We start from the raw sequence: 27,147 nt of genomic DNA on the forward strand, positions 1-27,147 counted from the left end.
TTTTTTTTTCGGTGGACACAACCTCTTTATTTTATTTTATTTTTTTATGTGGTGCTGAGGATCGAACCCAGCACCCCGCGCATGCCAGGAGAGCGCACTACCGCTTGAGCCACATCCCCAGCCCAGCTTTTTTTTTTTTTTTTTTTTAATATTTTTTAGTTGTCAATGTACCTTTATTTTATTTATTTATTTATATGTGGTGCTGAGAATTAAACCCAATGCTTTGCGCATGCTAGGCAAGGGCTCTACCACTGAGCCACAACCCCAGTTCCTAGCTTTCTATTTTTACTTTTTGTGTTTGATGCAGATTAGAATTGCTGTTATTTGCCTCTCGTGGTGGTGCATACCTGTAATCCCAGCAGTTTGGGAGGCTGAGAAAGGAAGATTGTGAATTCAAAAGCAGTCTGAGCAACAGCAGGTGCTAAGAAACTCAGTGAGACCCTGTCTCTAATAAAATACAAAATTGAGCTGGGGATGTGGCTCAGTGGTTGAGTGCTTCTGAGTTCAATCCCTGGTACTAAAAAAAAAAAAAAAGAAAAAGAAAAAGAAAAATTGCTGTTATATTTTGATCATAAAATGAAATTTAAAAAGCATTTAATGAAAATTTATTGACTACAAATACTGTTACTTTAGTAAGTATGATGTTTATTTTTTCTTAAAAATTAATTACTTTTTTTAAGTACGTTTTTTTCATATACATATATAGATGTATATGAAAGGCTATAGATTAGTGGTCTTTATGGGAAAAGATTTTAAAAATTTATTATGTTTTTTAGAAACTCATATTTATTTTTCATAATCTTAGTTCCATTTTGCTTTAGTGTCTGCAGAAGAACAGCTCAAGACCACTCTGGTTGTTCCTACCCACTCAGTGGCTTGAGCAGTGGGATGCAGACTAGTCTTCAGTGGCTGGCTGGGCACTGTAATCTTCAGTGATCTTCAGGGATCTGCTAGGATCTTCAGGGATCTGCTGGATAGGCACAGAGAGCACCTGATTACTTCCAGTACAGTCTGTGAACTCAGTTTGAGTAGCAGTCCATTAAAGTTTTATTTTTTAAAATTTATTTATTTATTCTAATTTGTTACATATGACAGCAGAATGCATTTCAATTCATAGTACACATTTAGAGCAAATTTTTTCATGTCTGTGGTTGTACAAAGAAGTAGAGTCACACTGTTAGTGTCTTCATGCATGTAATTGGGTAATGATGTCCATGTGATTCCACTATCTTTCCTACTCCCCTGCCCCCTCCCTTACCCTTCCTCCCCTTGGCCCTATCTAAAGTTCCTCCATTTCTCCCATGCTCCCCCCCCCCTCCGCACTCCAACCATTATGGACCAGCATCCTAATATCAGAGAAAACATTTGACATTTGGTTTTTTGGGATTCGTTAACTTCACTTAGCATAATATTCCCCAACTCTATCCATTTATCTGCAAATGTCATGATTTTATTCCCTTTTAATGCTGAGTAATATTCCATTGTGTATATGTACCACAGTTTTTTTTTTTTAATCCATTCATCTACTTAAGGGCATCAGGGTTGGTTCCACAGTTTAGCTATTGTGAATTGTGCTGCTATTAACATTGATGTGGTGGTGTCCCTGTAGTATGGTGTTTTAATTTCTTTGGGTATAAACCAAGGAGTGGGATAGCTGGGTCAAATGTTGGTTCCATTCCAAATTTTCCAAGGAATCTCCACACTGCTTTCCAGATTAGCTGCACCAATTTGCAGTCCCACCAGCAATGTATGAGTGTGCCTTTCCCCCTGCGTCCTTGCCAACATTTATTGTTGTTTGTATTCTTGATAGCTGCCATTCTGACTGGAGTGAGATGAAATCATAAAATAATTTTGATTTGCATTTCTCTTATTGCTAGAGATGTTGAACATTTTTTCATAAGTGTGTTGATTGATTGTATATCCTCTTCTGAGAAGTGTCTGTTCAGTTCCTTGGCCCGTTTATTGATAGGGTTATTTGTTTTTTTGGTGTTAAGGTTTTTGACTGCTTTATGTATCCTAGAGATTTGTGTTCTATCTGATGTGCTTGTGGTAAAGATTTGCTCCCAAATTGTAGGCTCTCTATTCACCTCACTGATTATTTCTTTTGCTGAGAAGAAGCTTTTTAGTTTGAATCCATCTCATTGATTGATTCTTGCTTTTAATTCTTGTGCCATAGGAAGTCAGGGCCTAATTCAACATGATGGAGATTTGGGCCTACTTTTTCTTCCATTAGGTTCAAGGTCTCCGGTTTAATTCCTAGGTCCTTGATCCATATCGAGTTGAGTTTTGTGCATGGTGAGAGATAGAGATCTAATTTCATTTTGTTACATGTGGATTTCTAGTTTTCCCAGCACCATTGTTGAAGAGGCTATCTTTTCTCTATATATTATGTTTTTATTTAATATGAGATAACTATAATTATGCATGTTTGTCTCTGTGTCTTCTATTCTGTACCATTAGTCTACCAGTCTGTTTTGGTGCCAATCGTTACCCTTGCTCTCTAGTATAGTTTAAGTTCTGGTCTAGTAATGCCACCAGTTTCACTCTTCTTGCTAAAGATTGCTTTAGCTATTCTGAGTCTCTTATTTTTCCAGATGAACTTTATGACTGCCTTTTCTTTTTCTTTTTTTAAATATTTATTTTTTAGTATTAGGTGGACACAGTATCTTTATTTTGTTTTTTATGTGGTACTAAGAATCAAACCCAGTGCCTCACGCATGCTAGGCGAGTGCGCTACCACTTGAGCAACATCCCCAGCCCCATATGACTGCTTTTTCTATTTCTATGAGGAATGTCATTGGGATTTTGATTGGAATTGCATTGAATCTAGATAGTGCTTTGGTAGTATGATCATTTAGACAATATTAATTCTGCCTATCCAAGAAAAAGATAGATCTTTCCATCTTCTAAGGTCTTTTTAAATTTCTTTCTTTAGTGTTCTGTAATTTTCATTGTAGAAGTCTTTCACCTCTTTCATTAAGTTGATCCCCTAATATTTTATTTTTTTGATGTTATTATAAATGGGGTGGTTTTCCTAGTTTCTCTTTCTGAGGATTTGTCACTGATGTACAGAAATGCCTTTGATTTATGGATGTTGATTTTATATCCTGCTACTTTCCTGAATTCATTTATTAGTTCTAGAAGATTTTTGGTGGAGCTTTTTGGGTCTTTTAGGTATAGAATAATATCATTGTCAAATAGAGCTAATTTGAGTTGTTCTTTTCCTATCCGTATTCCTTTAATTTCTTTTGTCTAATTGCTCTGGGTAGTTTCAAGAACTATGTTAAATAGAAGTTGTGGAAGAGGGCATAGAGGGAATGCTTTCAATTTTTCTCCATTTAGAATGGTGTTGGCCTGGGGCTTGGCATAGATAGCTTTTACAGTGTTGAGATATGTTCCTGATAGTCCTAGTTTTTCTAGTTTTTTTGAACATGAAGGAGTGCTGTATTTCATCAAATGCTTTTTCTGCATCTATTAAGATGAACATATGAGTCTTATCTTTGAGTCTACCGATGTGATGAATTAAATTTATTGATTTCCATATGTTGAACCAACCTTGCATCCCTGGGATGAACCATACTTGATCATGGTGCATTATGTTTTTGGTATGTTTTTGTATTTGATTTGCCAGATTTTATTGAGAATTTTTGCATCTATGTTCATTAGAGATATTGGTTTGAAGTTTTCTTTCTTTGATGTGTCTTTGCCTGGTTTTGGAATCAGGGTGATATTTGCTTCATAGTATGTATTTGAAAGTATTCCCTCTTTTTCTATTCCATGAAATAGTTTGAGGAGTATTGGTGTTAGTTCTTCTTTAAAGTTCTTGTAGAACTTAGCTGTGTATCCATCCAATCCTGGGCTTTTCTTGGTTGGTAGGCTTCTGATGGTATCCTCTATTTCCTTGCTTGATCTGTTTAAATTGTGTTTATCATTCTGATTTAGTTTGGGCATATCATATGCCTTTAGAAATTTGCTAATGCCTTTGATATTTTCTATTTTATTGCAGTACAAATTTTCAAAATAATTTCTAATTATCTTCTGTTTCTGTAGTGTCTGTTATGATCTTTTCTTTTTCATCATGGTTGTTAGTAAATTGAGTTTTCTCTCTCCTTCTCTTTGTTATCATGGCTAATGGTTTATCAATTTTATTTATTTTTTTCAAAGAACCAACATTTTTGTTATTTTTTAAAGTTTTTTTGTATTTATAGAAGGACAGCATGCACTTATTTTATTTGCTTATTTTTTTGTATGTGGTGCTAAGGATTGAACCCAGTGCCTCATGCGTGCTGGGCAAGTACTCTGCCACTGAGTCCCAGCCCCAGCCCCAGCCCCAGCCCCCCAAAAAACAACTTTTTATTTCGTCAATTTTTAAATTGTTTCTTTTGTTTCAATTTCATTGATTTCAGTTCTGATTTTAATTATTTCCTGTCTTTTACTGCTTTGGGGGTTAATTTGTTCTTCTTTTTCTAGGGCTTTGAGATGTAATGTTAGGTCATTTATTTGTTGACTTTTTTTTCTTTTAAGGAATGAACTCCATGCAATCAACTTTCCTCTCAGAACTGCCTTCATAGTTTTCTATGAGTTTTTGATATGTTGTATCAGTGTTCTTATTTACCTCTAAGAATTTTTAAAATTTTCTCCTTGATGTCTTTTACATCCCATTTTTCATTCAAAAGCATATTATTTAGTCTCCAGGTGTTGGAGTATCTTTTATTTTTATTTTATCATTGATTTCTAATTTTATTCCATTATGATATGATAGAATGCGGGGTAGTATCTCTACTTTTTTGTATTTGCTAAGAGTTGCTTTGTGGCATAGTATATGGTCTGTTTTAGAGAAGGACCCATGTACTGCTGAGAAGAAAGTGTATTCGTTCATTGAGGGATGAAATAATCTATATATAGTCTGTTAAGTCTAAGTTATTGATTGTATTATTGAGTTCTATGTTTCTTTGTTCAGCTTTTGTTTGGGAGATCTATGCAGTGGTGAAAGAGGTGTGGTAAAGTTACCCAGAATTATTGTATTGTGGTCAGTTTGACTCTTGAACCTGAAAAGAGTTTGTTTGATGAATGTAGATGCTCCATTGTTTGGGGCATATGTATTTATAATTATTATGTCTTGTTGATGTATGGGTCCCTTGAGCAGTATGAAATGTCCTTCTTTATCCCTTTTGATCAAATTTGGCTTGAAGTCTACTTTTTTGATATGAAGATAGAAACCCCTGCTTGCTTCTGCAGTCCTTATGAGTGGTATATTTTTTCTGAATCTTTCACTCTCAGTCTGTGGATGTATTTTCCTATGAGATGATTCTCTTGAAGGCAGCATATTGTTGGGTCTTTTTAAAAAATTCTATCTGCCAGTCTATGTCTTTTGATTGGTGTGTTTATGCCAATAACATTCAGGGTTATTATTGAGACACGATTTGTATTCCTGGTCATATTTGTTCATTTTTGATATTTAACTTGAGTTGGTTTCTCTTTTGATTAGTATTTCCTTTAATTTAATACCTCCCTTTGCTGATTTTCATTTTCTCCTCAGGAATATTTTGCCGAGGATGTTCTGTAGTGCAGGCTTTCTGTTGTAAAGTTGCTTAGGGCCTCCCTAAGTTGCTGAAACTGGCCTTGAACTTGTGATCCTCCTGCCTCAGCCTTTGAGCTAACAGCTTGTTTTCTAGTTTAGGTCATGTTCCGGGCCATTATTCAAATTTTGGTTTTTATTTTCTTGTTGCATTGAAAGAGAAAATTAAAGCCACTTTCCTCATGAGTTTTCTACTGAGATCACAATGTTACTAATAAAATACTAAGACTTCAGGACATTTGACACTTAAAAATACCACTTGTATAATTTGAAATAGTATAGACTTAGCTAAAAGAGCCTTTAGTGATAATCGAGTCCAGGATAAACAAAGTGTTAAAATGAATCCCAAGTCTTTTGGGGATATTTAATAAATACAAACCAAGTTGACTTTGACTTTAATTATAGTTAAATTCTTCCTAATGTCTGGATTTAAAAGGTAGGATTTATAAATTAGTGATATATAGTAAATATTTTTTCCACATTTTTTATTGGTGCATTATAATTGTACATATTAATGGATTTGTTGTTACACATTTGTACATACACACAGTATAATAATGATTTTTAATGTCAGAATTCATAGATTTTTAAAATAGGATACCTGAGGATTTAACAAAATTAATTTTATATTCTCACAAACAGGTGAACACAGTACATGAAACTTGACAGAATTTGACTTAAAAATTGTGAATAAAAATTGAGCTTGTCATTTAAAAGTCTATGAATTTAGTAATATTTAATCGACAATTAAATAAAACTGAATTTTCAGTTTAAAATTCCTAGTGATCATGTGTATTGAAGTTCATCAGAAGCTGAATGGATCAAGTTGGGTCTTTTAGACATAACTCTGAGTTTTGATATCTGCTTCTCTTGAATCAGGGGAGCTTTCATTTTCAAATTGGTATTATTAGGACTTGCTTTGTGCTTTCTTCAATGAAATTTTCTTAAGTCCATCATTTCTTGAGATTTGCTTTTCTGCCACTCAGTAATATTTAGCTATAGCTCTAGGAGAGATCACATATTGAAAAGGGAATTCTAGTTCTCATGAGATTTGTGCAAAGAATGTTTTATTCTCTAAAGAACTTGTGATTGAAAATGGTCAAGTGTATATTTTCCTCCTGTACTTTAGGAGCTTAACTGTTTATATAATAATAGTGACTGCTAGCATCAGATAGGATTTTGAAAAGTGCATTGATTGTTATGCTTTGTGGTGATTTTAATGTTTCTTAAGAATAATTTTTATTCAAATGATCTGTTAGATTTGCTTTAGAACATGTTTCTGATTTGCAGGTGTTCAAAACTAATGGACAGATAAATAGTATATTCTGCATTTTAAGAATCGTTGATTCCTGTTTTGCACCCAGTGTACTAATAAACATTGTTTTTGCTGATTATTAATGGCCTTTAAAATTTAATACTATTAAATAATATTCATCAAATGTGTATCTTTATGTATTTTAGTGTTTATGGGTTCAGTTTCCTAAATTTATGCTATAGCTTAAAGCTTTTATTTTTTATTTTTTTTAGTTGTAAATGGACACAATACCTTTATTTTATTTATTTATTTTTATGTGGTGCTGAGGATTGAACCCAGTGCCTCAGTGCCTCACGTGTGCTAGGCAAGCTCTCTACCACTGAGCCAAAACCCTAACCCTGGCTTAAAGCATTTTTATGAAATTTTTTGAAATTTATTCTTACATAAACTAGTAAAATTTTGAAAATTCAAATCCTATTTTGACTAGGGAAAAAATAAAATGATAATAAGTGTGTGTGTGTGTGTGTGTGTGTGTGTGTGAGAGAGAGAGAGAGAGAGAGAGAGAGAGAGGTGTTTATAAGTTATGGCCTATATTCATATTGAAAGATAGCATTTACTTAAAAATAAATGAATTGTTAAAGCCAAGTAAGGGAAGTAATATTTCATTATGAGAGATAAGCAAGTGGGATCATAAAATGCTCATATATATGGAATCTGTATAGGCAAGCAAGGAAAGAACTAAGAGATACAGGCTATCATTAATATGATCAAGCAAAAACTGCAGATGGTTATTATTATAAAAACTGACTAGACCAAATTCAGGTCAGCTCAGCAAGCTCTCCTTGAGCCCTTCAAATACACTGAGTGTGTAATGGTAAGTAGGTAAAGATATGATGAAAAGGTGAGCTATGGAAGCAAAAGTATGTGATATTGATTATAGGTTTTAATGCTTTTTTTATTTAGAGTTTTTCATAATTGCTTAACATATTCAAATAAAAAACTTGAAGCTTATTTGAATTCTAAAGTAGTCCTTGGTTCAGGGTAGGTGATCAGTTTTTCCTACTATTTTAACTTATTATTATAATTGTCCTTCATAGCTTTTATTGTTATGTGTGATCAAGTTAGCTTTTTCTATTGCAGATCAGTAAAGCCCATTTTCCAGTTTTTAGGTATAAATATGTATTTGCATATGCTGTTTTGTATGTTTCTTGCATTAGAAAATTTTATTTACAAGCCTTTCTGTTTGTGATTCTCAATATGAGCAAAAAAAAAAGACAGATAAGTTTTTGCAAATTCCAAGATGATCATGAAACATAAAAGAATAGCTTATTATGTTTAATCCAGAGATACATTCAATTCAGCAATATGAAAGATGTAGTGTATCAAGGTGGAAATAAAGGTAGTTTTTTTTTTGTCATCTGTTGATCTTTCTGGCTGAAGATATAACCAACCTTGATTCCTCATTAGTAATGCATTAAGATCTGTCATTCACAGTTTTCTGACCCTTTTTAAAAAAATATATTTTGATATTTTTAGTCCTCTGTCTATACACTGGTTATAGATTGAACACCTCATCTAGTAGTCCTTGGTTTAGGGTAGGTGATCAGTAAATGTTCATCTAAACATCATCTGGTAGTCATGATAGCATTAAGGGACTTTTACTAGTATTAATAAAATCAAATATAATTCAGTCTTCTGAATTCTTTTTCTCAGTCACAATATCCACCCCATCATAAGGAAGCAAATGCTTTATGTGAATATGCTTGAGGCAAAATAAAGAGTCCTTTCATCCTATAGTTTTATCTTTTAAACTTCTAGGGATATTTAGAATTATAGAATTTGTTGAATTAATGATTTAACATTTAACCTAAACTTATTCTTTAGGTCACACAATAAAACATTAGAAACAATATTTTATTTCTGGCACTTTGTTTTCAACCCAGTGGTTTTATTTATTTAATTGATAGATTCTGCTTGAATTCTAGAATTCTCACATTAAAAGGCTACTAAGAAAACTCACATCTTTGGGAACAAATTTTAAATATAAGCACAATCCAGCACTTAAAACATATAGTTTTATTATATGAATGAAAATGTAAATCCAGAATAATTTATTAGAAAAATTGCCAGTTATAAAACAAGCAGTTTTTTCATATTAGCTGAGTTTTTTTTTAGTACAAGCTAATATATTATTAGACTATTAGCCTGATATCTCAGGAGAATGTTATAAAAATTATTAATCTAAATAAGTCGTAGTAATTTCTAGGTACAGTTAGCTTCTTATAAAATCTGGTCAGTGATCAATCTTTTCTTTGCTTTTTGAATAATTTTATACTAGTCAATATTTTATGGATAATTTGACTTTAAATTGTAATGGTATTGAAATTTTAGCTCCTATTTTAATTTGGATTGAGTCCTTCCCTTTAAAGAGATTACTGTTGCATTAGAATTTAATTGAAACTTTTTATGTTAAGCTGTCTCCAAGAATGTAATTTATCAGACTTTCTCCACTTATAATTCCTATAAACTTTTATACCTTGATATTGATGGGGACTTAGCCTCAGTTAACATAAAATAATAGAAAGAACATATATTTTGGAACATATATTTTGAACTTTCTTTTAATCCCAGCTCTGTTTCTCTCCCTCCCCCCTCATACTGGGGATTGAACCATATTTCCAGCCCTTTTATTTTGTGAGACAGAGTCCCTCACTAAGTTGCTTAGGGCCTCCCTAAGTTGCTGAAACTGATCTTGAACATGTGATCCTTCTGCCTCAGCCTCCAGAGTTGCTGGAATTATAGGTGTGCTTCACCATACCTGGTCCAGTCCTATCTTTTAATAGTTGTGTAGCATTTAGTGATATCCTTCTGAATTTGTTTGCTTATTTGTTAAATGGTGCTATTTTTATCATGTAGAGTTTTTGATGAGTATTAAAGAATAATACAGGACTGGGTGTGGGGGCACACACCTGTAATCCCAGGGGAAAGCCAGCTTCAGCAATTCAGCAAGACCCTAGGCAATTTAGCAAGACCCTGTCTCTAAATAAAATATAAAAAGGGCTGGAGATGTGGCTCAGTGGTTAAGTACTCCTGAGTACCCATTACCTGCCCACCCCCCCACAAAAAAAGGAAAAAAAAAGATCATATAAGGATGGAAAAAAAAGATCATATAGAGGATGGAAAAATATGTCATGCACACAACAAAAAGAACTGGAGTGGATATACTTTATATCAGACAAGATAGATTTTTTTTTGGAATAAAAATGTTACTAAAGGTAAAGAGGGATATCTTAAAATAAAAAAAAGAGTCAATTCACCAGGAAGGTCTAACAGTCATATACACTTAACAGCAGAGCTCCAAAAATGAGAAGCAAAATCTGCCAACAATTGAATAATTTAGATGAAATGGACAAATTTATAGAAAGACACTGTTTTAGTCAGCTTTTTTGCTGTTGTGACTAAAAACCTGACAGGAACAATTTTAGAGGAGGAAAAGTTTATTTGGAAGCTCAAAGTTTTAGAGGTCTCAGTCTACAGACAACTGGCTTCATTCCTGCAGGCTTAAAGTGAGGTTGAACATCATGGTGGAAGAGTGTGGTGGAGGGAAGCAGCTCACATGATGATCCGAAAGCAGAAACAGATTCTACTCTCAAGATGCAAAATATATACCCTAGAGGCATGCACCTAGGGACCAGTCTCCTCCAGCCACACCCTAACTGCTTTCAGCTACCACTTAGTTAATCCTATCAGGGATAACCAACACAAACTACTGGAACTAGTTAAAATGGAAGAGAAAATCAAGAGATTGAATTAGTAATCAAAAACTTCCCACAAAGAAAAGCACAGGCCTGGATCACTTCATTGGTAAATTATAACTGTTTAAGAAGAATCAATACAGATTCTTTCCAAGTCCTTTTAAAACACAGAAAAGGAGGTTAACATTTCCAGTCTCATTCTGTGAAGTTAGTAGTATTACCTTGATACCAAAACTAAAGACACCAAAAGAACAGAAAACCACAGACCAATGTCCCTTTTAAATATAGATGCTAAAATTCCCACATAATACTTGCAAATTGAGTTTTTGGCAAGATATAAAAAAGATTTTGTGACATGATCAAGTAGGATTTATTCCAGGAAGGTAAGATTGGCATAGTACATAATATAGCTTAAAGATCTTTCTATATCAGGATGTGACAAAGAATTTCCTCCTCCTATTTAAAGTCTGTGGGAGAACCCTAATTGATGTGACAGTCTTCTGTTGATACTATGTACTTTAACTGTTATTTTAAATTCTAGGTATTGTCTAGGTACTAAGTATACACTAGTGAGAATGAAAAAATATTTCCTATCTACAGGAGCTTACTTTTTTGAAATAGATATAGAAATAAAAGATAAACTCAAAAGTAGAGCATTATTGTGGTAAGTGCTGAGAAGGATGTGATCAAGGGAATGCAGGATGCAAAGGCCACTTTTTTTCCTAAAGAGGTGATAATTGAGCCAACATCTGAATAAATAAATAAATAAATAAATTTTACATACAGTAAAAATCATCTCTTATCTAGGTTTCACTTTCTGTGGTTTCAGTTACCTGTGGTCAACTGTAGTTCAAAAATATTTAATGTAAAATTTCATAAATAACAAATTCCTAAGTTTAAAGAATTCAGCTGAGTGGTATGATAAAATCTCATATCATCCTGTCCAGGACATTCATCATCTTTTTGTCCAGTGCATCCTTAAATCCATTACCTGCCTGATAATCACTTGAGTACCATTCTCAGTATTGGATTAGTCACAATATCACAGTGTTTGTGTTCAGGCAAGCGTTACTTTACTTAGTAATTACTCCAGAGAGTACTGATACTGGAAATTCTCCTGCCAAGGAGAATGCTTAAAGTGCTTCCTTTAAGTGAGAAGGTGAAAGTATAATATATTTTCAGAGAGATTGGGGACCGAATTTATGTAACTTTTATTATAGTATATTTTGATTGTCCTATTTTATTGTTATTGTTATTACCCTAAATTGTATCTAGTTATAAATTAAATTTTATCGTAGGTACATATGCATAGGAAAAAATTAGGAAAAGATTATATATAGGGTTCAGTATCATCTGTGCCTTAAGTCATCACTGGGGGTCTTGGAATATTTCCGCTTTGGATAAGAAGGGACTGCTGAGCTGCGCGTACAGTGGCAAACGCCTGTAACCCCAGCAGTTTGGGAGGCTGAGCCAAGAGGATTGTGAGTTCGAAGCCAGCCTCAGCAACAGCAAGGTGCTAAGCAACTCAGTGAGACCCTGTTTCTAAATAAAATATAAAAAGGCTGGGGATGTGGCTCAGTGGTTGAGTGCCCCTGAGCTCAATCCTTGGCACCGCCCCACAAAGAAAAGAAGGGACTGTTGTATTTTAAGAATGTAATTTCGTCCTGTAATATCTATTTTCCCATTTCTTCTTTATTTATAAGCAATCTTTCATTAGGGCCTTTATCTTACCAGCTTTTAAATAAAGAAGTTTTTTATATATTTAAAAAACAGCTCTATGACCCCACTCTCCTTTTCAAATACTGCCCTTTATTTCTCCTTCCCTTCTTACTAAGAAAGGTTGTCTCAACCTTGTTTCCATTCATTCATCTTTCTTTCAATTAGGAAAAAAATCAGGTTTACTCCTTCAACATATTCCAGGCTGGGTTATATCTATATTACAGGGAAGAAGATTTCATCAGTCACCAATGACCTCCAAACATAGTGAACACTTTTTAGTCATCATTTTACTTGATGTTTCTATGGCATTAAACATAATTGACAACTCTCACCTTGAAATATTTTCTTGTTTTTCACGACAATGTACCCTTCTTTTTTTAGTCTTTTTAGTTGGCTTCTTTTCTAAAAAATGTAGTAGTAGTTCCTTAAGAGTTTGTCCTAGGCTCTTTTTACTTCCCTTCAGGCACTTTTTTTTTTTTTTAAAGAGGGGTGCTACTTGGGATTGGACCCAGGGCTTTACCACTGAGCTACACTTCCAGCTTTTATTATTATTTATTTATTTATTTATTTATTTATTTATTTTGAGACAAGGTCTTCCTAAGTTGCCTTGAACTTGTGATCCTCCTGCCTCAGCCTCCTGAGTTGCTGGGATTACAGGTGTGCGCCACCACACCTGACTCAGGCATTCTTAAGGCAGGCTTCCGATATCATTTGTAGATGATTACCAAATCTATACTTGAGCTCTCTTCTGGGCTTTGCACCAGTATGTTCAGGTACTTCCCATATTGTTCTATTTTATTTGTTCTTTGCTCATTTAAATATATTTATTTAGGACCTGATTATTACCAAACATTGTGCTAGTGCTAGGAGTGTCTTTATGTATCTTCAGTGGAATTGATCAAAAGAGAATTCATGATTCATATGTCTGTTCAAAATAAGCAAGTAAAAAAAAAACAAATAACAGTCAAAATAAGACCTTTTCTATTTTGTTATTTTCATTCAACTGCTAAAATCAACCTCCTCTTAGTTTGAAACCTTGGGATTAGTCTTGACTCCTCCCTTTATCTGCATGTTTCCCTGTCATTATCCAGTCCTGTTGAATCCAATCAATCTAGTCTAACCCAATGCAGTGTTACTAAGGTTTGGCCATTTCACCTTCTAGGTTTCTTTCCAATGCATCCACTGTCCCCCACTTTTCACTGAGTACCCGGACCAAGCTATAATCACTTCAGCATTTTCTTCTAATGGGTCCTAACAGCATTCACTTTTGATTGTCATTTGGCAATTTGCCACATGACTGTAAGCATGATTTTTAAAAGGATTCCTTAATACTTCTATCTCAATTATCTTATGTATAAAATTCTTACCATCTATCATAGAGTTATTACAAAGACAAAAATATTTACCATGTATATAATGCTTAGAATAGTGCTGGCACTAAATCCTCGGTAAATTATTAATGAGTGTAGTATTACATTAGGCCATGTAAAAAGTGTGATTAAGATAGAAAGATTTACTAATAATAGATTTAAATGGAGTAATTAATATATTAGTTGTGCTATACACATTTATCCTAAAATCTCTAGCTCTTATAATACGTGACCTTATTATGTGTAATTTTTCCTTAATTAAAAGGCTAAGAAGCACCAGGCCTTCCTAGTAGAGACATGTGAAAATAACGTGAAAGAATTGGAATCGATCTTGGACAGCTTTACTGTGTCGGGCCAGTGGACATCAGGTTAGTTGAAGGTATAAAATGACAGATGCATCTGTCAATGTTCCAAAGTCACTACATTTTGGGAATTCTGCAGATGCCTCTTATAGTCCCTCATCTCAACATGTTTTGATTTGATGACATGATAAGAGGAGTTCTCACAGCAGTCAGTTGGCCTAGCTGGCTGGGAAAGGGTGATGGAATGTGGACCTGCTGTTGTCCTCCCAGAACTTGATTTACAAGTGTTGGGGTCTGTATGATTGGACAGACAAGGGCTCACTTGCTGTGTTCTGAATCCAACTGAGAAAAAAGTCCTTAAAGTATACCTGCAAGGGGAACAGATGTTTCCATCAAACTGAGCCAAATTCTGAGGCAACCTTCAGCAACTTAAAGGTCATGCATTCAAAAGGTTATGTAGGACACAGGCTGTTAACAGAGTGCGTATTCTCTACTGATGCTTTCTATGCTGGTTCTTGCTTTCATTTCCTAGTACTGTGTGTGTATACACACACACACCACACACTTTAGATAGGAATGCTTAGGTAAAATATTTTGGTTTTAGTATTAGTCTACTTAATATGATTAAGAACAACAGAAGTCTTTTATTAGGTAGAAATATTTTGGGAACTAGCAAATATTAGTTGGCTAATGAATGCTAGTCGTGATTTCCACTTTCTTAACTTTTGCTTATATCATTGTGTATGCCCTAGTAGCTTTAATTTAAATGCTTTTATTTTTCTACCTGTTTTCTTTTATCATACCATCAACCTTGAATTATTTTGTTGTTTTATGGCAATTATATTCTTCTAAAGGCATATAAAATTAAATTCTTTTCACTTAAAAATTGAGCTATAGGATTATTTATTTGATTTTTTAAAGGAAAAAAAAGTAATTTCTTTAACAACTTTCCACAATGTAAGGATTTTATATCCTTGAAAAACTGAAAAGGATCTGATTAATGCCCATATTATGGATCTGAAAATTTCTCAGTGAACTAAGAGAAATTTAGGGGCTGGGTTCATAGTGGTAGAGTGCTTGCTTGTCCAGCTTGTGTGAGGCCTTAGGTTCAATCCTCAGCACCACATAAAAATAAACAAATAAAATAAAGGTATTGTGTCCATCGACAACTTAAAAAAAAAGTTTAGTTTGCTTTGCTATTGTTTTATTTAATTTTTAAATTTGCTTTCATTCTTCATCTATTTTTAGCTGTAATTTTACTGAATGTGTAACTTTCATTATTTTGATTTAAATGTTTCCTCAAAGCATGAATGTTTTATGTTTTGTTACTGTGGAAAAGTCAAAAATATAAAAATGACATTAAAAATACAGATATAGGCATCCAGTTTTTAATTATATTTGAAATAACATTGGAGGATAAAATTTGCTTTTGCAATAATAATGTTTTATTATTGAGATGTACCCATGGTGTTTAATGGGGTTAGGGTCTTTACAAATTGTTAAATATTATCATAGCATATCTTATACTTCGATATTATTTTAAATATTTCTTCAGAGTTTAATTATAAAAGCTAAGACTAATGAGGTCAGGTCTCCTTTTAATTTGAAAATGAAACCACTCACAAGTTATCATGAAACCTATAGAAAAAGTCATCTTTTACTAAAATTTTCCTTTTATTCTTATCTTTTAGTAACCATGTTTTTTAACTACCTGGTTTCCTGTATACATGTGTACCCTATATATTTCAGAGAATATTTTCCTGGAAAAGGACTGTACTCTGAATTAACGATTTTTGGATTGTGATAGAGGACTCTTTCTTTTCAAATTGTCCTGGTTATTCCCTTTTTCACCTTCCTGGATCCAGGCTTCCCTGGTGTGTCTGTTTTGCATGGGGCCTTGTGGGCTGACATCTATGGGTCTGGGTTCATTTGCCCTCTGGCTTCTGGTCAAGTTTGGACTGTGGAAACACCAGTAGGAGATTAAGAGAATGGAAGAAGAAAAAAGTCAGGGTATTTGTTTCCACTGGCCCTTCTGCTCCAGTGTATTCCTGGAAATGGCTTCAGTTTTCACCTCCTATCAGGTGGGTCCTCTTTCATCCATGTGGCTCTTGTTAGACTGTGGTGACATGGTTCCCTCCACGTTACCCTTTAGGTTTAGGCATTGTTATCATTTGGATGTGAGGGGTCCCCAGAAGCTCACGTGTGAGACAGTGCATGAAGGTTCAGAGGAGAAATGATTGGATTGTGAGAGTCTTAACCCTATCAGTGAATTAATCCCTGATGGTGTTAACTGGGTGGTAACTAGAGTCAGATGGGGTGTGGCTGGAGGAAGTGGTTAATTGAGGGCATGGTTATGAGGTATATATTTTGTATCTGGAGCCGGAGTCTCTTTCTTGCTTCTTGATCACCATGATGTGAGTGTTTCTCTCTGCCACCCTCTCCTACCATGATTTTCAGCTTTACCTGAGCCCTGAAGGAATGGAGCTAGTCTTTTCTGGACTAAGACCTCTGAAACTGTGAGCCCTCAAATAACCTTTTTCTTCTTACAGTTGTTCCCATCAGATTCTTTAGTCATAGCAGCTGACCAAATAGGCATGGTATTGGTTTTTCACTCATGCCTATTCTTGGCCCTCCTCATTATCTTATTGATTCTGTTAATCTGTCCACATTTCTATTAATAGTCTATTAGAATTTCTTCTGATGAACTGTTCTATGTTATCTAATTTCCTGGTAATTCACATACCTGCTTGGAATTTTGTTTCATTCCTGTCTTGCTTCCTTCAGTAGCCCTATGTTACTACAATGGACATGGTTTCTGCTTACACTATCTTAGGTCGAGTTTTTGTTACTTAACCAAGAGGGATGTTACTAATAAATTTGATTGCTTAATGTTTTATGGAAGGACTAGATCATTTGAAAAAGTTATCCTACACTAATTTGAGGATATATGTGTGATATATATAAAAACAGGAAAGAATGTCTACTTCAAATAGAAACATACTCTTACTTGGTAATATAGTAGCATTCTTAGAATATGTAACAAAATTAATTGAGTTTTCTTGGAAAAGTTTTCCAGAGACCTTCTGTTTTGTAGTTATGGCATGTAGGCAATACTTGCCTATGCTTTACTACTCCTTTTATTACCTTTACATACCATTCAATTCAGTTACCCTGTACCTATCCAGTATTTCAGGAAAAGTAATCCATAGTCAAAATTTAGAGAATCTGTTAGAAAATTGTGTTTTGACTTGCTCTTTAAAATAAAATGAATATAAATAATTTTCTTGAATTAATCTTAATCCAGAATTGATAGTAGTTGCCAGGCGTTCTGTTACCTCTCTTCAGATTTTATGGACTTCTACATAAAGAAATTTTCTGAAGCAAATGTAACACATTAGCTTATCTTCAAGGTAGCAGACGGATAAAATTTCATTTAGTCCAAGAATGCTCAGTATTTTGTTTACTTAGAGGATTTTACTTGATCTCTTTACCATGATCAGTATGACAGTTTATACCTCATTACCTATTGCCTCCAACACCTCTGCCCTGGATGCTAACTGGTCTCTGATTCCACCTTTGCTTCTTTTTAGTTTGATTTCTTATTTTTTTTTGTGGTGCTAGGGATCAAATCCAGGGCATATGCGTGCTATACAAGTGCTCTACCACTGAGCTACACCCCCAGCCCTTTCGTTGCTTTCTTGATGGCCACAGAATGATCATTTTAAAACCCAAGTTATAAGCTTTAACTTATAAGATCTGAGAGTTCTGGGGAATATCATGGTAACTCTAGTTAATGATACTGTATTATGTACTTGAAATTGGCTAAGCGAGTTGATGTTAAATGTCTTTACCACCCTCTCCGCCCATGGTAATTATGTGTAAAGATGGATGTGTTAATTACCTTGATCATGATAATCATTTCACAATGCATAATAAATTCTCACATTGTACACCTTGAATTTATACAATTTTTATTTGTTAAGTATGCTTCAATAAAGCCAGAAAAAAAAATCCAGCACAAAACTCTGTTAGAGCATGGCTTTCCTTTGATCTAAACGTTCAGGTCCCTGCATTTTACTTAGAAGCCAAAGTGCTAGCAGTGACTTACAGAACCCTTCATTACCTTATCCTTTATTAACCCTTTACCTCATTTCCTACTAATCTCCCCTCCTTTCCCGGGTTTGGACCACTGGTTTCCTGCTATTTCTTGAACAAACTTGTACTTCCATTAGGGATCTTTGTGATGGCTGTTCCTGTTATCTGGAAAGTTTTTTTTTTTTTTAAACCTAATATGTCTGAGTAGCTGTCTTTCTTTTTTTCTTCAAATCTATGCTTAAGTGTCAACTTCTTCATGAAGCTTACCCTCTGTATATTACTATGTCCTTTACCTCACTACTTCTCCTTTTCCTGCGGTACTTTTTTCCCCCCTGAGCACTTCTTGCTTTCAGACATTCATAACATACTGTGTAGTGAATTTCTTCTTATACCTAAGCTCCATGAAGGTAAGTCTCTTTCTCTCTTTTATTCATTAATGTGTTTTAGACAGCTTGAATAATACTTGGCACAAAGCAATCACTCAAAAAGTATATTATGAATGAATGAATAAAAGCACGAATTAATTAATAGGTTGAAGTCTATTTCACATTTTAATGTTTGAGTTTCAAAGGTATTGGTGGAGTCTCTTTCCAATTTATAGCAGCTCTTGGGGGTAGAAAAATTGACCTTCAGTGGAAAGGAAGTGCAATCTTTTGTGCATGACAGAAATCTCACCTTGATTGCTTATTATCATTAGACAAGACAGCCTCAATTTACTTGATCAGAGGCATTTACTTCCTGTTTCTGCTTTCTACTTCCATTAAAATTGAAGTTGTACAGCTGCTTATATATTTTTTTTTTCCGGTTGAAATCATTATAGTAGGGTATGTGTGGGGAAATCCTTTCCTACTTTGAGCCTATATAGTTAGTCTTTCTGCCTCAAGTGTTTTTTCTAATACAGTTTGTCCTGTGCCTGAGGGTGTTAGCAGACATCTGGAATACGGCTTTTACTTAAGTTCAAGAAAGTTTTGCTTGTAGTTCAGTCTTGATTCCTCCTCAGGGTGGTTGACATTCATGTAAACTGAGACTTCAAACTTCTCCAACTTGTTCTTCCTTGAGGAAATCATTTGTGGTACTCTAGAGGTGATCTTGTTCCTTCTGCTTGGAGAAGCTGAAGGATCCTGGGAGATGATAACAATAGAGTTGGATGACTTTAGGTATGTGTATGTCTGCTAGGAATGGTGCATTCTTAGGAAGTGCTCCTAGGAAAACCAGGGCAACAAATTGGACTTTCCCTCTCTTATCTCTTTCTATCCTTTTTCCTAAAAGGATGTTATCTAGACTTAATATTCTCTTGAGAATTTTAATTTTTCTTGTGAACCTTGGGGCCAATGCCTTTTAACTATAGATTCATGGGTTACTGAGAAGCTGAGGATAGCTATAAGAGCAGTTGACAGGGGTTCTTGGTGTCATTTTCCAATTTCTTCTCTTTGTTCCTATATCTCACAATTCATGGAGATTTACAAACCAAACCTGCCCTCCTTATTCATGCTGGTAGATTCGGTTTATGAAATTCTAGGAAGTGACTTCAATAAGAGTTCATATAACATTCTGTAAATGGATCAAAAATATTTGCCAACATATGTTGTTTATTGACTTTTCCTAACATGAAGAATACCTATAAATGTCAAGAATATTTTGTTTCAGGCATTTCTACTTTGGTTACAAGTTGGCCAGGGCAGAAGCCTATTTCTATTTTGCTTCATCTTATTCACAGTGTGTAAAAGGTAACATGTAGTAGTAATAAAATGATTCTAAGTCATTTAACTTTGAGCTAATTTACCATTAATTTCCAACCATCTGTACACTTGTTCTTTTTTTTTTTTTTTTTGTACTAAGGATTGAACACAGGGGTGCACTCAACCGCTAAGCCACATCCCCAGCTCTTTGTTATATTTTATTTAGAGACAGGGTCTCACTGAGTTGCTAAGTACCTTGCTGAGTTGCTAAAAGTGGCTTTGAACTCACAATCCTCCTGTCTCAGCCACCCGAGCTGCTGGGCTTATAGGTGTGCTCCACCATGCCTGGCTTTTTCTTTTTATTTACCAACTTTCTTCATTTTTTACTTTACAGTTATACATATATTTCATAGAAATAGAATACTGGTTCTCATTCATCTGAAAGTTTTAAAATAGACTATTTCTCCCTCTTTTTCCAGAAATGTAAATTTTAAATGATTAAAGTAAAACAATTTGTTTTGTTTCATCTTGATTTCTTTTTGTTAAACCTGATTCCCTTTAAATTTTAAATAGTTTGTAGAGAGGGAGTATTGTTTAAAGAAAACATTCACATAAATTAAAAATTCTGATTATTAAACATTACTTCACGTCTACATTGTAATTTGCTAAATGTAGAACAATCATGAGGTCATTTATGATTTGTAAAATGATGAGTTTTAAAATGATGGCTGCCAGTAGAATGACTTCAAACTTTTATACATATGAATGCATAATGAAGTTTTGAAAACACACAGCAATACTGGAAATACTTTGTGTATGTATATATTTCATTTTTTTCCCGAGCCAGTTTCTGGGGGAATACACACACTGGAATGAAGCATAACTTCCTATTTTGTCTTATCCTATCTAACAGTAGATGTTTTGTTTTCTTGCCAATATCTTTCCTACTTCAGAAATGGAAGGTCTATATTAATTTTAAATATAGGAAACTTTCTTTCTATTCTATGGGTGCTGCTTTCTGAAGAAATTAGAATATTTTCCCCATCTTTTCTCTCTCATTCTCATGTACATCTTATAATTCCCAGACTATAATCAGCTAGGAATGACCCAGGGACTAGAGATAAAGTTCCAAGTTCCCTTTACATTCCTAACTAGGGATCAAGATAAAAGAATCTTGGTTGCAGTTCATACTAGAGATAAATTTTTCCCTATAATCTATGTGGTAAATGTCATTATAATAGCTTTCTCCTTACTGAAAAATATAATTGGAACTATGCACATCCATGTAGTCCTCAGAAATTGATCTCCAAGGAACTTTTGATTAGTATTTGATGGTGTTCAAGGATGAGTCATATCGTCAGTGTTTCTTCAAACTTTATAAATATGGTTGTTTTCTTCTATTCATTTGAATATTAAGAAAAGGAAAACTAATGGAATTTGTGCAAAAAAACTATCACAAATTAAGGGGAAAAGAACAGTACCTTGAACACATACAACAGAATGGTGAAATGAGTTACTGTGGAAATAAGAATAAAATTTAGAGACTATTTGTCATATACAATAGGATACAAAAAGAAATGATCATTATTAAGTAGGAATAATAAGCAAAAAGCTTATGAGAGAAAGATTAATCTTCCCTACCAAGAAAACTCAACATGAGATTAAAAGGTTTCTTACTTTATAGTAAGATAAGAAGAATTATAAGGAAAATAAAATAGGATAGTAGATTTAAAATTTGTGAGATGCTATGTCAGAATTGACACTGGAAAAACAGTTTGATTTGGAGGAAAGAATGTAGAGGGAAAGAACAGAGATAAAATGCAGAGGAGAAGAACAAAGAAAATAGATAAAGGAGCTAAGGCAAAGAGAGAAGTTGGTATTATAGAACTGATATAAAGATTATAGGTTTTTATAGGGTCGAAACTAGAATAAATAAAACATGTAATAATTCAAGACATAACTTAAAAACACATCTTTGAGATAAAAAGCATAGGAGGAGTAGACAAACTCTAGATAGGGCAGAGGGGTTGGAGGGGAAGGGAAGAGGCATGGGGTTATTAATGGTGATGGAATGTGATGGATATTATTATCCAAAGTACAGATATGAAGACACAGATTGGTGTGAATATACCGTGTATACAGCCAGAGATATGAAAAATTGTGCTCTATATGTGTAATAAGAATTGAAATGCATTCCGCTGTCATATAAATAAAAAATAAATAAGTAAAAAAATAGCTTCTAATATTAAGATGGGATCACTACTTTCCAAGGGAAAATAATTAAGACTTCTATTTAGATGCATTCTTTAAAAAAATTTTGTTGTAAGGATACAGAAAAAAAAAACATAGTGTTACCTCTAAGAAGAATAGAAGTCTGAATAGTGAATCCAAATTTTTCTACCAAGAAAAACCTCAAAGGTTTTCTTTTTCTAAAAAGACAGGATTCCCCTGTGATGTTTTCCTTCAAATTGATTAGGTAAGTAGTCACTTATATGTTACTATTTTATGAAAAAATTTCAAACATACACAAAAGAAAGGAAAAGAGTGTAACAAAATCCCTTATATTTACCACTCAGATAAAAATTTATGACCAGTTTCATTTATAATCCCACCTATTTCTTCTCTTCGATTATGTTGAAGCATACTCCAGATATGATTTAACTTCACTTATAAGTATTTAACTTTAGTATTTAATTCTTTAAAAGATGAGTATTTATACTTTAAAACATATCTAGATTACTTTTTAAAAAATATTTATTTTTTAGTTGTAGTTGGACACAATACCTTTGTTTTATTTATTTATTTTTATGTGGTGCTGAGGATTGAACCCAGGGCCTCGCATGCACTAGGCAAGCTCTCTACTGCTGAGCCACAACCCCAGCTCCTCTAGATTACTTTTAATACCTAATACAATATAAATGCTATCATAATAGTTGTTATGTTATATATATATATATATATATATATATATATATATATATATATTTTTTTTTTTTTTTTTTTTTTTTTTTATCTGTCCAGACTTGATGTCATCACATGCTTAGATGGGGACAGTTGTGTCTACCCGAAAGTGTCACTGGGAGGATAGCTTGACTGTAACCTAATGTTAGGGGATGAATTTTGTCCCCCTCCCCACCAAATTCCCCTGTTGAAATTCTAACCTTAAGACTTCGGAATGTATTTGGAGATAGGGTTTGTAATTTTAATTAGGATTAAATGAGGCGATTAGGGTGGGTTCTAATTCAGTCTGATTGGTGTCCTCATAAGAAAAGGATGTTATGTTATATTTTTTAGAAAGTAATGACAAAGAAAAAAGTCTGTACGTGTTCAGTACAGACATAATTATCACTCCTCCAGTATGTTTGATCTGTGCTTCCTTGAATATGTGAATGTGGATCCCATGCATACAGTAGGATGACTATAAGTACAAGATCATTATCATATCTAAAATATAAAAATAGTTTTCAGTATTATAAATTTCTAATTTATATATATATAAAATGTTCATTTTTAAAAATAGCATTCAAAGAAGGTCTAGTTATTATGGTTGGCTAATGGATCTTTTAAGAAGTCTTATTAATTTCTAGGTTTCTCTCCCCTTCTACTTCTTTTTGTTCATTTAAAATTTTATTGTTAAAAATCTGTGTCAGGAGAGAGAGCGGCCACCGAGCCTGCCACCGTCTCCCACCCGCGCCTTTGCAGGACCAGGGAACTTGTCTGGGTACAGGAAGGATCCCAGAAGAACACAGGGAAATACAGAACATGGCGGCGGGCACGGAGACATCAAGTCTCTGACCTGTTCAGCTGCGTGGGAATAGGGAGTCGTAAACTGTCTAAATGCTGTTTGCTCAGGATCGCTAGGCAATGCTGAGCTGACGTGGATCTGGGGTGAACAGTCTGGGCCTCTCAGAACACATACTGAGCCCGGATCGGCTGAATTCAAGCTCCCGTTCGCCTGCTTCTCGCAGACAAACTGCTGTGACTCAGCACTAACGATCACGCTGAAACAACTGGTCAGCCCTTCTGAACCTACTGAGGTAAATGCCAACTGAGCCTTCATAGGCAGTGGCCATAGGATTGAAACGGGGCTTGGGAGAGACAGTCAGGACTCACCCGTTGCATTGGTCACCTGGCAAAGGGAAACGAACTGTCGCCATTTGCATGGGATACCACCATGGCAGAGAACTGACGTCACTAGAATGCGGCAGAGGAGATAACTTCATTAAAACCAGTGGCGACAGGTGTGTAACCCCCTAGCCTTCCCTCTCCACACAGCGGGGGAAACCTTAAGGGCCCTTCCCAGCTCTCCCGTGAGCGCAATAGCCAGACTGAGGGAATCAGGAGTGGTGCGGGACCCGCGGCACAGAACTCCTGGCTACTGCTCCTACCAGTGCTGACAACTGAGGTCTCTTGCACCAGCTACCGGGGGCGTGGCTACCGGAGGGCGAGCAAAATTTGCTGAGCATTCTCAGCCCCTACCTCTACAAACTTAGGGTCTGAGGGAATGGCAAACAGGGAGAGTGTGCCCAGTCGTTCATGAAAACAGTGCTCCCAGGAGCAGCAGACCTGGCGTGTAGCCAGTATTGTGGTGAGCGTCACAGGTGAGCAGGGCCTGGCTTGAGGAAACATAAGAGAAGGCCCTAGGCACTCAGGATTGGAGACCCGCCCAGTCTGGGAGGAGGAGCTGCTGCACAGTGATTGGTTCCCGCGTATTGAGAGGAGAAGCTTGGCCTGGTGGGCACAGCTCCATGTACTGGAAGAGAAGTTAATCAAACTCTAAGACTGCATTTATTAATTTTTTTTTAATTTGGGATTTTTTTTATTTTCATTTTTTAAATTTTTAAAATTTTTTTTAAATTTAAATTTTTTAAAATTATTTTTTCTTTTTTATTTTCTATTTTTTCTTTTGTCTTTTCATTTCTTTTCAATTTTCTTATTTCCCCTTCCTTGAATTCTACCTGCTTACTCTCATTCTCTTTAGTGACTTCTTCCCTTCCCTTCTAAAACCTTTCCTCCCAAGCATCAAATAAATTTATAGGAGTAAACAGTAACTCAGCAGTCAAACAGAACAAGAAGTAACATGAGCAGCATGAAAAAGCAAGGAAGAAAAGGAGTACAAACAATGCAGGACAGCCTAAATATTCAGGAGGACCTAGAATCGTCAGAAAAATGGTCAAATAAAGAACTCAAGGAATACCTTAGACAGATGGAATGGAACCTTAAAGAGGATATGAGACAGCAAATTCAAACAGTGAAAGAACACATTGAAAATGAATTACATAATCAGATAAAAGAAGAAGTTAAGCATCTTTATCAGGAGATAGAGATTATAAAAAAATCAAACAATAATTCTAGAAATGAAGGAAACTATAAACCAAATTAAAAACTCAAATGAGAGTATCACTAACAGAGTGGAGCAAGTAGAAGCCAGAACGTCAGATAATGAAGACAAAATATATCATCTTGAAAAGAGTCTAGCCAACTCAGAAAGGCTGGTAAAAATCACGAGAAAAAACATCCAAGAGATATGGGATAACATAAAAAAACAAACTTAAGAGTCATCGGGATAGAGGAAGGTATAGAGATTCAAACCAAGGGAATGAGTAACCTGCTGAATGAAATAATTACAGAAAACTTTCCAGAAATTAAAAAGGAAATGGATATACAAATTGTACATGTATACAGGACACCAAGCATACAAAATCACAGTAGACCAACGCCAAGACACATTGTTATGAAGATATCCAATATACAGAACAAAGAGAAAATATTAAAAGCTACAAGAGAAAGGAGGCAGATTACATTCAGGGGTAAACCAATAAGGTTAACAATGGATTTTTCATCACAGACGCTGAAAACAAGAAGATCCTGGAACAACGTATTTCAAACACTGAGAGACAATGGATGCCAACCAAGAATTCTGTATCCAGCAAAATTAAGCTTCAGGTACGACAACGAAATAAAAATCGTTCGTGATAAACAAAAGTTAAAAGAATTTGCAGCCAAAAAACCAGCATTGCAAAGCATCTTGAGCAAAACACTACATGAGGAAGAAATGAAAAACAATAACCAAAACCATCAGTGGGAAGTGCCTCAGTAAAGACAGAGGGCGGGGGGAAAGCTAATTATGGAGAAACAAACTAAATTAAAAAAAAAGATAAATAATCAAACATGGCTGGAAGTACAAACCATATATCAATAGTAACTCTAAACGTTAATGGCTTAAACTCTCCAATAAAGCGACATAGGCTGATAACATGGATTAAAAAAACAAATCCAACAATATGCTGCCTCCAGGAGACATATCTGATTGGAAAAGACATACACAGGCTGAAGGTGAAAGGTTGGGAAAAAATATACCACGTACACGGTCCTCGTAAGCAAGCAGAGGTGGCCATCCTCATATCGAATAAAATCGACTTCAAGACTAAGTTAATCAAAAGGGATAAGGAAGGACATTATATACTGTTAAAAGGAACCATTCACCAACAAGACATAACAATTATCATTATTTATGCACCAAATAATGGTGCTGCGACGTTCATAAAACAAATTCTCCTCAAGTTCAAGAATCAAATAGACCACAACACAATAATTATGGGTGACTTCAACACACCTCTCTCACCATTGGACAGATCCTCCAAACAAAAGTTGAATAAAGAAACTATAGAACTCAATACCACAATCAATAACCTAGACTTAACTGACATATATAGAATATATCAACCATCATCAAGTGGATATACTTTTTTCTCAGCAGCACATGGACCCTTCTCAAAAATAGACCATATATTATGCCATAGGGCAACCCTCAGTAAATATAAAGGGGTGGAGATAATACCATGCATTTTATCTGATCATAATGGAATGAAACTGGAAATCAATGATAAAAGAAGGAAGGAAAAATCCTACATCACATGGAAAATGAACAATATGTTACTGAATGATCAATGGGTTACAGAAGACATAAAGGAGGAAATCAAAAAATTCTTAGAGATAAATGAAAATACAGACACAAATATCGGAATCTATGGGACACAATGAAAGCAGTTTTAAGAGGGAAATTCATCACCTGGGGGTCATTCCTCAAAAAAAGAAAAAACCAACAAATAAATGAGCTCACACTTCATCTCAAAGCCCTAGAAAAGGAAGAGCAAAACAACAGAAAATGTAGCAGAAGGCAAGAAATAATTAAAATCAGAGTGGAAATCAACGAAATTGAAATAAAAGAAACTATTGAAAAAATTAACAAAACTAAAAGTTGGTTCTTCGAGAAAATAAATAAGATCGACAGACCCTTAGCCATGCTAACGAAGAGAAGAAGAGCTAGAACTCAAATTACTAACATACGGGATGAAAAAGGCAATATCACAACAGATGCTACAGAAATACAG

General features: G+C 34.6%; 1 protein-coding gene across 2 annotated transcripts in view; it reads left to right on the plus strand.

Moving 5' to 3' along the window:
- The window catches only part of Ccdc171 (coiled-coil domain containing 171), a 357,480-nt gene that overhangs the window by 98,834 nt on the left and 231,499 nt on the right, over positions 1-27,147 (plus strand). For both annotated transcript variants that reach the window (XM_026398594.2, XM_077797862.1), the window contains exon 10: positions 13,943-14,045. In XM_026398594.2, coding sequence (XP_026254379.2) covers positions 13,943-14,045 — 103 coding nt within the window. The remainder of the gene's footprint in view (positions 1-13,942; positions 14,046-27,147) is intronic.

The sequence above is a fragment of the Urocitellus parryii genome, chromosome 4 (genome assembly GCF_045843805.1).
Source record: "Urocitellus parryii isolate mUroPar1 chromosome 4, mUroPar1.hap1, whole genome shotgun sequence".
Taxonomy (NCBI): Eukaryota; Metazoa; Chordata; class Mammalia; order Rodentia; family Sciuridae; genus Urocitellus; species Urocitellus parryii.